At 45.8% G+C, this 14,029-nt stretch overlaps 1 protein-coding gene across 1 annotated transcript in view; it reads left to right on the forward strand.

The window, feature by feature from the left end:
* Positions 1-6,553, forward strand: part of LOC107123000 (cysteine-rich protein 1-like) — a 36,199-nt gene extending 29,646 nt beyond the window's left edge. Inside the window, exons 3-4 of the mRNA XM_015426153.1 lie at positions 2,873-2,927; positions 6,442-6,553. Of these exons, the coding sequence (XP_015281639.1) occupies positions 2,873-2,927; positions 6,442-6,524 (138 nt within the window). The 3' untranslated portion in view covers positions 6,525-6,553. The remainder of the gene's footprint in view (positions 1-2,872; positions 2,928-6,441) is intronic.
* Positions 6,554-14,029: the final 7,476 nt, after the last annotated feature.

Genomic DNA, 14,029 nt, shown 5'->3' on the forward strand with positions numbered 1-14,029 from the left:
ACTCATTTATGTAGCAGCCAAATCGCTTGCTCACAACTTTAATGCCAGTAGCTCATGAAGCAGAATTTTTGCTCACAAGACTCCACAGCTTAGAGGGAACATTGGTCAGGGTCCCCTCTTGCCTTTCAGCTGTGGAGATCAGGTCATCGTGGCCTGGCCAGAGTGAGAGAACCTTGACAAGGGCCATGCCTAAGCAGCCACTTCATGCCCATTTCAGACTCGATCTGTTCCTCCAATGCAATAAAAAAGCAAGCATGGGCGGAAGGGGAATACAGCAAGGATCTCAGCGAAGCCTATGGGAGCGCTCCACACTCCATTCCCCACCAGGATCTCTGATGTCGTCCCATTCTCCTGCAATACACAGCTGCGTATTTTGCTCTGCGTGATTACACCTACATCGCTGCCAGAGTTTCAAACCCATTAACGAGAACATTTGGGGGAGGAATAATGGCACGATGCCTCCATCCCTGCATTTGTAATGACTTTAGTCTCAAGGTGTGTTTGGAGGGATCTTTAATAATAGGAATGGGCTGTCTCTCCTACTCCGTAAATATTGGAAGGGCCTTTCTGTACGCACCTGATGCAGGCACTAGACATTATTTTCTATTAGCACTGGTTTTAAGATTCATTTGTTAAGCTTCAAGGGGGATATAACACAGCCAGGCTGAAAAGTTTCAAAGATAAGCAATGGGTAATGCAGACATATCTTTCATGGAATGTACTGAGCTGGGGGGAAAGGCAAATAAAATTGTGTTTGTTAATTCTTTGTATCAGATTTGTACCCGTGGTTGCCAGCCTCCAGGCGGGTATGCAAAAGTATATAGCACTGTGTATAATAGATGTATGTTCAATGTAAATCAATTTTGGGCTTTTAACTTTTTTTAATGTTTTTATACTGTTATATAACTATTGGTATCAAATAGTATCAAAAATAGGTTTCACCCAAACCTGATAAAACATGAGAGATATCCTATCCTAGATAGGTTATTATGGCTGCTGCAAGGGTGCTGATGGGACCCTAGAAAATATGCTGCTATCTTAAGAGTTTTTGTGCACACAAAGAGAAATGATTGTGCCTTATGTCCTTTATATACACCACAGTCCTTGAAAAAGACTGTATTCGAAACGGGTAAATTACGAGAGTCCCGTGGGTCTAGTGATTGTGATTCTGACAAGGAACTGTCAGAATATTTGAACAGAATGTAAACCTGCACTTTGATGTTTTGTTTGGGTGAAACCTATTTTTGATCATATTTGATACCAATATTTATACAACAGTATAGAAAGGGGGGGGAGAAAAAGCACAAAATTGATTTACCTTGAACATACATCTATTATACACAGTGCTATATACTTTTGCATATCTTCCTAACACTGTGATCCTCAGTTTTTGTATAAACTCCAGGTGGGGCCTGGAGAGCTCCCAAAATTACAACTGATCTCCAGACTTACCAGGATTAGTTCCCCTGGAGAAAATGGCAGGTTTGGAGCGTGGACTCTATGACATTATATGCCCTGCTGAGGTCCTGCCCTCCCCTTCCCAGGCTTTACCTCCAAATCGCCAGGAATATCCCAACTTAGAGTTGGCAACCCTATTTGCAACCCATTTATCTCAACCTATGTCAATTTTGCAACATAGTTGGCTCAGAAGGGTTTCTGGTTGGCTCCGCAGATTAAAAGGCATAATGTTAAACAGAGCTTCTTCCCGAAATGTCAATTTGTTAATGTTAGAATTAGATTAGAATTATATATATCCTCACTCACTGACATTTTGTGATTGGCTTCACCTCCCGTGGCAGCCATATTTGCGATTGTGCCCATCGCCTGTGTCAGAATTCCATAGGTGCCCACAGGTGCAAAGAGGTTGGGGACCCCTGCTGTCTAGGCACAGAATTAGAAAGCCATTATGCTTGTTGTAATGACCTTTAACATAACAATATACAGGCTGCAGGGTTGCCAACCCCCTGATGGGATCAAAAAGTACTTAATACAAAGGGAGAATACAATTAGAGTCCACAATTCCTTTGTATAAAAAACTTCAGGAGTACAATAGTCTTATGTGAGTACAGCTATACACGGCTGGCTGTACTCACATAAGCCGTGGAACTATTGTACTATTGTTCATAATTCATTCACGGAGTGTCTTCATATTTATACACTCTCCTCCCATGAGCTCTCATTTTTGATATATAACCCCCTGATGGGGGCAGGTTTCCCCCCACTTTCCATCATGCAGGGGGTGCTCTGGTGTTTGGGTAAAAACTCTATGGCGTCCCCTGCATGATGTGCCCGGTGCGATGATGTCACTTCCAGGTGACATCATCACAGCACATGCACCAGAAAACTCCAGGAGCCAGACTGGACCCCCCCCACCACCAGGACCCAGGTAAGACCTGGCAACCCTAACAAGTTGCGCAGATGGGAGGCAAACGCACACAGGCAGTACTAGTTTCAATCTCCCCCAAATCCTAGAAACTGGTCTTGCATCTTAGCAAGCTTTCCCTAGCAAGATCTAGATTCAAACTGCTGTACCCTTTCCTGCCTGTGTTCACATTGCAAAAACTATGGATCTTGGTCCAAATGGGATAGAAGATAAATTCAGTGACAATCAATGGCCATGGATCAGGATTTCCTGATTTCTACCTTCAATTCTCCAGGTACTTAGAAAACCCAGAGAGGGGAGGTCTTCTGCAGTTCACTGTTTGTCCTGTGCCCTCCTTGTTTCCTTTGATCCCACCCTGGGTGTTATTTAAATAGTTGGCAATGGGGTGGCAGCATCTCACATAACACCTTGCATGCCAGTCGCTGATAAATGAAGTGTTGTTAGCAAAGGTGCAACAATTAATCTTTTTCTCCCGGTCTTCTTTCTCAGTACGATGACAAACCCTATTGCTCCCATTGTTATCTTCAACGCTTCGGGCCAAGAGGTAAACTTCTCTAAACATCTGTAGCAAAGGACCGTTATTGGGGGAAGACACTGTATACATTCCTGCCTGAGGACTGGCTGTTAGCTGAAGGTGCAATATTGCAGGCTGCAAACTTTATAACCGAGGCAGGCGGGTCTCCCACTTTGGCACGAAAATGCCTGCTCCTGGCCAGCTTTGCCTGCCACCATTCAACTGAGTGTTGAGGGGGGGGATTCTGGGAGAAATGGGGGGTGATCAGTGTTGCATTGACGTGATGATGTCACTTCCGGCATGACCCGGAATAATATTAAATCAATGGTCTCCACCAGGGCTCTTTTTGTAGAAAAAGCCCAGCAGGAACTCATTAGCATAATAGGCCACACCCAACAGCAGGAACTTATTAGCATATTGGGCCACACCCCTGACAGCACAGCTCATTAGCACATTAGGCCGCACCCCCATGTTACCAGAAGTGTGGTTATCCAGCCACACCCACCTTTTGCTTGTTATTCTGTTTACCTTGTTTGTTGTCAAAACCCAGGGCTTTTTTGTAGCAGGAACTCCTTTGCATGTTAGGCCACACACCCCTAATGTAGCCAATCCTAATGAGTTTCTGCTGTTGGGTGTGACCTATTATGCTAATGAGTTCCTGCTGGGCGTGGCCAACTAGGGAGCCAGCCAGAACTCCGTTCCTGTGCGTTCCTGCCCAAAAATAGCCCTGGTCTCCACAGAGCCATGTGGATTTTCAACAAAATGGGCTTGCTGCTGACCTACATAACCATGTGCTGCCCATTCCAGATTGAAATAAAGGCTGGGCTGGACTGAAATAATCCACACCTGATCATTGTAGAGCCAGTTTGGTGTAGGGGTTAGGAGCGCAGACTCTAATCTGAGAGAACCAGGCTTTTATGCCCCATTTCTCCACATGCAGCTGCTGGTGTGACCAGTCATAAGTTCTCTCAGAGCTGTTCTCTCAAGAGCAGTTCTCTCAATGCTCTCTCAGCCCCACCTACCTCATAGGGTGCCTATTGTGGGGAAAGGAAGGGAAAAGAGATTGTAAACCATTCTGAGACTCCAAGTGAAGGGTGGGGTATAAATCCAATCTCCTCCTCCTCCTCTGCTTCTTCTCTTCATGACTGCTTAATGTCCCCATTTAATGGGACTATCGGGGTTCCATAATGTGGTTGGCAGTTTGAACAGCTCTCTAAAGGATGCTTTTCTTCCCTGCCCCGACAGCAGTTCTTGATAATCTCTAGCATAGCGCTTTCCAAAAAACCCCTATGCAGCCTCCAGAAGCAAGGGAAGACACTTGGCTTCGCTGGCATCAGCTTGACAGCAAGCCAGCTTGCTGTCTGTTTTTGGCATCTGGCAGAAAGGGGTGAGAGAGGTGAGATCGCAAGAGCTGCTAATTCCCTCCTCGTACCGTGTGCGCCTGCCACTGAGTCAGCAGCAAGCCCTTTCCAAGTTCATGCCAAGTGGAACGTAATACCGTATGTTGCTTGTCGTTTGTGAGAGTGGAAGAGATCAGGAGGAAGGGGGAGGGCAGAGGGACGAGAGAGGCATTTCTTCTGCTGACCGGTGTCCAAAATTGTGGGAGGACCCCCCCCCGCCCCCCATGATGGCCCATTGGAACGTTGCTGTGCAGGTGATGTACGTTACTTAACAATCGTGGTAACTCCATTTAAGAAAATATTCCTGGTTTATTGCAAAGAACGGGAGTGAGCATTCCGTAACGCACAACAAGGTGGAATGGAAAGAATAATCACAGATGGGTAGGAAGGTCAAGTGAAATTCATTTATGATACTTTGCTCTTGAGTGGGTCCTGTTGCAGTCCTAAGGACCCTGTCCAGGGAGTAAATCCCACTAGATAACACAGGACTTACTTCTGAGTAGACCACTTTAGGATTACTCCCTATGGCTGCTCTTCTTGTCCCGCCCCTTGCGTCCTCCCCTTTCTCCATGCAGTATTTGATTCTACGTTAGCAAAGGAAATTAGAATCTGTGGATGAGCAGGCATGTTCTTAATTCTGAGCCCTGGTTTAGGTTTATATACAAGGTTGAGGTCATCTGAGTATACTTCAGAGGCTGCGGTTCAGGGTCATTATTCCTGGATTAATTATTCCTGGATTTTAAATGCAAAAGAAACCTCGGGGTTCAGGCTTAGATTCCACAGCAAATCTTGGGTCACATAGTTCTTGCCCTGAATTCTGAACTCCAGCCTCCACCACTACAAATATCACATCACGAGACAGAACTTGTCCTAGACTGTACCACTCCAGACTGCAGGGGAGGTGAGAGGTTGCATGAATGCACACTTTTCTAAAAAAAAAAAAAAACTCTCCCTTCACACAGTACAGTTGTAGTTCTTCCCACTATTGATGGGGTGCAGTTTTCATTGGTGTGTTCTGAGAAAAGCTTGGACGTATTAGATCATGGAAACAAAAGAGATTGCTTTTCCCCTTGTTGCATTTAGTTTGGAAGTGGGCCCCGTTTATGCAGACACTTCCCTGGGAGTAAGCCAAGCTGTGGCCATGCTGACCCACGCTGTGGTGATCTCAGAGCTAGACTACTGTAACACATTTTACATGGGGCTTCCCTTGAAGATAATCTGGACACTCCACTCAGCCCAGCCTACTGCAGCCCATTTATTATTAGGGTCCACCTATCAGAAGCATATTACATCAGTCCTGAATTCTCTCTATTGGTTGTCTATTTGGGGGTCATGTGCAAGGCGTTGGGGCTTACCTTTAAACCCCTTACAGAGAGCCCACATACTTGAATGAATATCTCTCCTTATACAAACTGCTTGTGCCCTGCACCATCTAGTCAAGTCTTGGTGCAGTCCCATGCATGCCTGCTCAGAAGTAAGTCCCACACAATTCAGCGGTGCATAAGACTGCACACGGAACTGTACAATGTAAAGCCACCACACTGCAAGTTTCCCCGCTTCTGCGCCACTACTTTGTGCGATATTTGCATGACATCAAAACTTCCCATGCAATGACATCATATCACACATTTTCATTTAATGGATGTTACCAGGGCAGAGTCTATGAGGAAATGCAGGGATGCTATTTTAGGCCGCAGCCATTTGTCATCCATAATGTCCAGTTCCAGCCTTGGGTCACTTACAGTATTGATACATGTAACATTACACAACACTAATTTAATCCCCGGCTGTCTAGCCCAGTTATATTAGTTGGGCTTGGATGGCCTATCTAGGGCTTGTACGTCAAATGATATAAATAATTTTGGGGTTTATGTTCATTTTGGTGTCTCGTGAGACCAAGAAGTTCAGAGCCGAGTCTAGGTTTTAATTGAACACTTTGGCAAGGCTTCTGCAGAACTGGGAGGGGGGTTTAATTTCCTGGCAAGAAGAATCTTTGATAAGGGTTTCAAAGGAAGCGCTGCAGTTCAGGTCCAGGCAGCTTGGATCTGAGCGTTAATTACCTGTTTTTGAATTTGGAATTCGATCTTCCCTTTAGGGCCATATTTTTTTTTTATACTCCTAACACTTATTTATCTGTTTTAAAGGGACAAGACCATTAACCAGTCGCTCATCCTTTGGTGCATCTGCTTCATCTAAGGTTCCAGCCACAACCCGAAAGACCTCTTAGATGTCCTGTTATACCGGAGGGGTGGCAATATGCGCAACGAGAAGCAAGATCTGCATTTTCAAAACTTCAGTCACTGGAGAACATTGCTTGAACGGGATGATATAACATTACAACTTGGAACAGCTTCCCAAAGGAAGTTACTCCTCCTGTTGATTAAAGTGATACCTGCGATGAATATATTTTAACAGGTTATAGCATGGTTGGGTCAGTTCAATACTTTCCGGAGAATGGAGAATATTCTCAGCTGTAGTTTGATGAAGGGACGTGCCAGTTTGGTACATGTGAGCAGTAACAACCAAGGTCCAGTTTAGATATTACACTTTCCTATTGTTGTTTTCTAATATGATAAGTGGAATAGTTAGTTACATGCAGTATTATGTATTGCACTGTGAGACCTTTGAGAGCAAATTTCTTGTGATGCTGTGGGCATTTTTTCCCTATTCAGTGACTTTGAGGTGTTACCTCTTATATGTCTCCTGCAATATTCCAAAGGAAGTTGACCAACACTATTGCAGAAGCCTAATCGGCAGAAAGAGAACCTATCAGTGGAGCAAATGGAAAACTAGTGAAGGAGCAGGAACTCATTAGCATAACAGGCCACACCCAACAGCAGAAACACATTAGCATATTAGGCCACACCCCTGACATAGCAGCTTATTAGCCTATTAGACCACACCCCACATTACCAGAAGTGTGGTCATCCAGCCACACCCACCTTTTGCTTCTGTTTACCTTGTTTGTTGTCAAAACCCAGGGCTTTTTTTGTAGCAGGAACTCCTTTGCATGTTAGGCCACACACCCCTAATGTAGCCAGTCCTAATGAGTTTCTGCTTTTGGGTGTGGCCTATTATGCTAATGAGTTCCAGCTGGGCGTGGCCAACTCGGGAGCCAGCTGGAACTCCGTTCCTGTGCGTTCCTGCCCAAAAATAGCCCTGTGAAGGAGAATTGTTGAAACTCTCATTCACAGCTAAAGAGTACCAGCTATCTGAAGAAGCGAAACGTGAATGCGGCAGTGAAGCATAAGACATGGAACTATTGTACTCCTGAAGTTTTTTATACAAAGGAATTGTGGAATCTAATTGTATTCTCCCTTTGTATTAAGTACTTTTTGATCCTGGCTCTTTTATATATATATATATATGGGTTCTTTAACAAAGATTCCAAATTGTTTGAATTGTATCATACAATATAAGTTTTCTGGTTTTGTTTGTAATTCTACCACAGTGGGTTGACTGGGGAAGGGAAGCAAGATTGGGGAGTTTAAATCCCTGCTGAGAGAGCTTCTTCTGTGGGGTAGTTTTTTAAACCACCCCACAGAAGAAGCTGGGCTTGGGATCTGTGTGGGCAGGGAGGGAGAGCCCTCCTCACCCGCCGAAGACCCAGCTGCCTGGCAAGGCTTCTTAAAAAACCACCCCGCAGAAGCAGCCAGTGATGGGATCTGTGCGGCGGGTACACCTCTTCCTCCCCAACACAAAGACCTGGCTGCATGGTGGGGCTTCTTCTGCGGGGTGGTTTTTTAAACCACCCTGCAGAAGAAGCTGGCCCCAGGATCTGTGCGCGCCGGGGAGGGAGAGCCCTCCCCACCACACAAACCTGTCTGGGAGAGGGGATGGAAAGGGGTTTAAAGTTTAAACCTCTCCCTGGAGTTGGGCCGCAGCTGCAGCGAGACTCCAGAGAGAAGGGAAGGAGTTTAAAGTTTAAGCCCCTTCCCTTCTCTGTGGAGTTGCGCGCAGCTGGGGCCCAACTCCAGGGAGGGGAGGGGTTTAAACTTTAAACCCCTCCCATTCATCGAGAAGCCCAAATAAAAACCAAATAATATCAGCTCTTACACGGGACGGGCTACTTTGGTAGCTGAATATAGATGCCTGATCTCTATTTGGCTGAATAAATATCCGAAAAATAATGATAAGGTATTTTGGGGGTATTTATTTGGCTCGGTATATACCAAGCACACACCTCTATCAGTGAGAGAGGAATGTTCCAGAATCCATGGCGATGTCACAGAGATGCTAAAATCTGAGTCTTGGATCGTGTATAGCTATGGGCAATCCATGAGCTACATCCCAGCATCACTACAACATTCCGAGGGATCTTGAGTACTTTTTATTACCTTGGATCCCGTGGAACATTTCTGTGTAGACAGATTTCTACACACAGAAGGCAACTTTTTTGCCTTCCCTCTCCCACCGCAGCCCAAAATGCCCCCTGAAGTGCTACTCCTGGGGGTCTCCTGTTGCATTCTATCAGCAGAAACCCTGCTGTCTATGGAAACCTGCCAATCTTTGGGTTGCATAATGCAGAAATACGTCTCAAGAAGACCTGTCTGGCTGTTGTGTATCAATATGAAAAATCCCAGCCCATTCTCTCAAGAGGAAAACAAGAGGCAAGATGTCATTTGAATAAATACTGAATACAGCCTTCTGGATCTTGATTGCATTCAAGAAAAGGGTCATAGGACCAAACAAAAAAAAGAATGTAATGTGGATAAGTACATTTTAAAGAATGGGATGAATAATGTAGATTAACAACAAAGACTTTATTTTATCGCGTTGAGTACTGCAGCTGGTTTTTTAAAACAGACATAAAACATCTTCTTGCTACTTGGGAAATGAACAATAACAATGCCAGCTTCTTTCAGAGCTTTTGCCAGAGGATTTCTATGCACCAGAAAGGATTCTAAGATTTGTGAACTGCCTTACTCCATGGAAGAACCATTAGACTGGAGGTGATAGAATGGTACGTCTGCGATCATGAATTTTCACATATAAGTATTCCCTTGAGGTTGCAGTTGTCAAATCTGTATAGGCTTTTCCGCATTATTATTTTCCTCGTTTGTAAATTCCTGTTTCTACGGGGGTCCACATATGTTTTGCTCCCTCTAGTGGTTGAATCGATATTACAGTTGTTTATGTCCAGCATAAAAACCTGCAGTTTAAATCTGCAGGGAGATATGCCAGACATAGTGTAATATTGAATTGACCACTAGAGGGAGCAAAACACACGTGGAACGGATCCCGTTCCCAGAGGAAACAGGAATTTACATGTGAGGAAAATGAGAGAGCGGAAAAGCCCGATGTCTTAGCCAACTGCTACAGAAACTCTTCCTGCAGAGAACAGCATTATATGTGATTTGCATCTGCATAAATGCTTTTTGGATTGAAAAAAACCTGGTGGGGCTTATTGAATTTATTCAGCCAGGTTAAAAAAAACAATTAAAGTTTGCTGATAAGAAGGGGGGAAGAAATGAAGCATTTTGACGCTGAAACAAAGTGGCCTTTTCAAAACAAAATTGGCCTTTTTAGAAGAAATTGGCCTTTTCAAAACTTTTCACATCACAGAAAGCCTGCATGTATGTTCATTACCTTAGTAGAACCAGACTATGAAGCCTCACTGTTCAGTCATGCACTTTGAGATGACCAATCCACTGCTCTAGAAACTTCAGCCCAAGCCCTGAACAATCAATAAGAATCATTTATTCACTGTATCTGAAGAAGTGTGGAATGTGCATGCACACAAAAGCTTATATCCAGAATAAAACTGTGGCCCCAGTCACACAGGCAGGAAAATGCGGGTGGGGGGGAGCGTGGCTGTTTGCTCTGGAGCAAAATAACGCGCGGTTGCACGATCAGACGTCCCGTCGAGGTCCTGTCAAGGTCCCGTGTTTAGAGGGGAGGTGCCGATCACATGACCACCCTGCAGCGCAGCAAAGAAGCGGCGCGGCACAATCACACCAGCAATCGCTAGGCACCGCTTCCGTGGCAAACGGGATAGATTTTTTTTAAAAACTGAAGTTTGTGCATACGCATGACTGCGCAATCATATCTGCACATCCGAAGGCGGGTGATGGGCTTACCAGAGAGGGTGACAGACGCTTCCAGACCCCAACAGAGCTCCAAGGCATAGCCAATGGAGGGGGAGGGGGGCCCCCTCATCACAGCCGCTCTAACTGCCTGCGCGACAGTGGCCATAGCGACCCTCCAGAGGCGGCAAGCCTGGCTGCAGTGGGAGGGGGCCTCTTTGTGCGCATGCGCCATTGGGCGCTTGTGCGCATCCTGTGGAGACTTGGGGGGGAACCTGTTTGCGACGGGACATGGGTGGGCACTGGATTCCACGGGATTCCACCGGAAACGCGATCAGGTGCCCGTCCTTGCCTCGCAGTTTCCGGAAACTAGTACCTTGGAGGTACTAGTTTTTTACCCCGCATCTTCAGCGGGAAGCCTCGGGTTCGGCATGGGAGCTCTATGCTTCCCAGATGTGGTGGTGTGATCGTGCCCGGAAAATCCGCCTATCTTCCGTCTCCATAGCGTGGCTAATGTTCCGTGTGACCGCAGCCTTTGTTGGTCTTAAAGGTGCCGCTGGACTCAAACTTGCTGCTTCAGACCAACACGGCTACCCCACCTGAATCAATCATTAATTCAGGCATTGAAACAACTGAAGGTTCATTCATTCACACAGCTTCTTGGAGGTGCTGAGATTTAGGTTAAATGAATGCAACTTGAACTCCTCCATTTCAGGGGCCAGCCATGTGCTGATGGGAGAATTCAACAGAGATATGGGAAGAGGGGAAGTGATTTTTCCCTCTCTGCAATCAGAACATGTTGCCCAAAGGCACCTTTTCATTGCAGCAGGTAATACATACAGTGTTATGGGCTGAGCCATTCCCTGCCTGTCAGGTAAGGATATATGTTCCATAAATAGCTCAACCTGACATATGTACCAGCCTTCCCTATTGTCGAGATACTTAGCTCATATCTAATCTAAGCCACCACTTATGTTTCTAAAACCAGTATTTATGGGAATTATAGACAGCAAACCAACCCCGAATGTTTGGCTGTGAAACAAGTGTAAGTTCACCTGAGCAACACATAGCCAAAAACTGATTCAAAGGATTACTCATATGATTTATAAAGTTGCTGCAGACTTTGCAGCGAACACATTTGATAGGCGAATTTACTATGTTCAACAGCCAAAATCGCCCAAGAGCTAAACATCTGATCTCTTCCCTTGTCTGCTGTCTGCTTCACGTGGCTATTGAAAAGCTTTGCGTCTATTTGGGGAGGGGGCTTTCGCTTCTTGGTAGAGCATCTGCTTTGCATGCAAGAAGGTCCCAGATTCAATCCCTGACATCTCCAGTTAAGCCTTTGGTATATGCTGAATTGCAGAACTTCATCAAGTAAATTCAGCACTGTGGGGGGGGGGGAATGGACGCCTAATTCCAGATACCCCATATATACGGTGTTCAGCTTATTACAACTGAGGATTTCAGTTAGAAAATAAGTTATATAGTTACAAGATCTTCAAGTATATGGTAAAAACCTGGAAAGCAGAATTGTTTAAGTAAGGTATGTATTGGATGCATGTATAACTTTTGACAAAATACATTAAGGGTTTTACTCTTTGCTGTGAGTGTTGTTTACTCATTGCTGTGTGAGAGCCAGTTTGGTGTAGTGGTTAAGTGTGCGGACTCTAATCTGGGAGAACCGGGTTTGATCCCCCACTCCTCCACTTGCAGCTGCTGGATGGATGACCTTGGGCAAGCCACAGTTCTGTCAGAGCTGTCCTTGAAAGCAGTTTCTGTCAGAGCTCAGCTTCACCCACCTCACAGGGTGTCTCTTGTGGGGAGGGGAAGGGAAAGGAGCTTGTTAGCCACTCTGAGTCTCCAAGTGAAGGGGAGGGTATAAATCCAGTCTCCTCTTCCTCCTCCTCCTCCTCTTCTTCTTCGGTTTAATTCACTGTGAAACTGGTTTTGTTAATTTAATTCCAGTAACTGGCAATCCAGTAAATCCACTTGTGATAGCTATATCAATCAAAGCGTTCTCCTTTTTCTGAATGCCAGTGCTAGGAGGCAACATCAAGGAACACCTTGGCCTCCATGCCCAGTTTGTTGCATAGGATTGCCAACCTGGAGGTTGGCAGCCCTACTCCCAGAGCAACTGCTTCATTCCTTAAAACAGCATGCAGGACTAGATGTTCTTTGGGTGTTCGTTTTAAAAACAAAAGTACAGATGATCCAAAATCAGCATCAGTGAATCCATACGAACATAAGAAGAGCCCTTGGTCCGTCTTGCCCGGCACCTGGTCTCACAAAGCTGTTGCAAGCCAAGCTGTAATGCATCATGCTCTGACCGCATGGTCAGCTGGGGCACCACGTGGTCAAGCGCAAGCGTCGAGCTTTGCTCTGATAAACAAAGGACGATGTGGATCCTAGCCCACACCAATCAGAGGGCTAGGCTCCGGCCGAGAGCCTGTGGGACTCTCGGCCACTAGTTGGGACCTATTGGGAAGTGGGAGGGTGTTCTGGGTGGTGGATTCATGGGGGATATAAGCCGGCCTGCGAGCCGGCTAAAGTTGTCATGTTCTGTGCTAAAGAAAGTACGCTAAGTTGAAATCACTCGTCCGTCTGTGTACTTTTCACAAGCATATTGACAGAGGTGGTCCTTCAGATACGGGGGACCCAGAACACGAAGGGATTTGTCAGTAATGAACTGAAACTTGAATTCAACCTTGGAAACTGACCAGTAACCAATGGAGTGACTGCAGAACAAGGGCTCCAGTCACACAGAGAATTTTCCACACGAAAGGCATGAATGCTGGGCGGATTTTCGGGGCGCGATCACACCGCAACATCTGGCAAGCGTAGCGCACCTGTGGCGTGCCACCAAAGATGTGCAGTTAAAAAGTACCTGCAAAGATCTACTAGCAAATGGTTTGCCACGGGCTGCAGATGGACTCGTTCGCTGTGATCGCGCCGGCGCGCGCCTATTCCCTCCAGCCGTCATCTTTGCAGTGCGCCGAAGGGCGAAACCCCGGTGCGCCGCCATTGCGTCTGATCACACAGTGGCGGATCAGAATGCAGTGGTGCAAATAGCCATGCCTCCCCTGAAGACTTTAGATAGGGTGTTCAAGAACATAGATATGATGATGACTTTAAATTTGTAGTTCTAGAAGTCATTAAATCTAGCAAATATGACAGGAAGGATATACGAATAGGTCCTTTTGGCTTTATATAATGATGCGTAGTTAGCCTGTCTGGTTTCACTGCTTTGCTATGTTTTTTTCTAGAAACTGTTATTGAACTCCATGTGAATCGGGTAGTAATCGAGTTGTGGCACTCGGTAACAGCTGAAGCTTCCCAGTTGCCATCAATGGCATTTAAGTCCATTCCAAAACCACCCTCCTGTGTTCTCCCACCCTCCAGTGAAGAGTCTTGTCCCAAGCTCTGTGTTCTTTATACGGTTGTCAGCTCCAGGTTGTGAAATACCTGGACATTTTGGGGGTGGATCCTGAGGAGCGTGGGATTTGGGGAGGGAAAGGGCTTCAGTGGGGTATAGTGCTACAAAGTCCACCTTCCAAAGCAGCCATTTTCTCCAGCAAACTGATCTCTGTTTCCTGGAGACCAGATGTCATAGCTGGAGATCTCCAGCCACCACCAGGAGGTTGGCAAACCTAGTGTTCTAAGACAAATATGGTCGGCTCTTGTAGACATGAAAAGATAGAGCCACAGG

The sequence above is a fragment of the Gekko japonicus genome, unplaced genomic scaffold, assembly GCF_001447785.1.
Source record: "Gekko japonicus isolate JY-2015 unplaced genomic scaffold, Gekko_japonicus_V1.1 scaffold205, whole genome shotgun sequence".
Lineage (NCBI taxonomy): Eukaryota > Metazoa > Chordata > Lepidosauria > Squamata > Gekkonidae > Gekko > Gekko japonicus.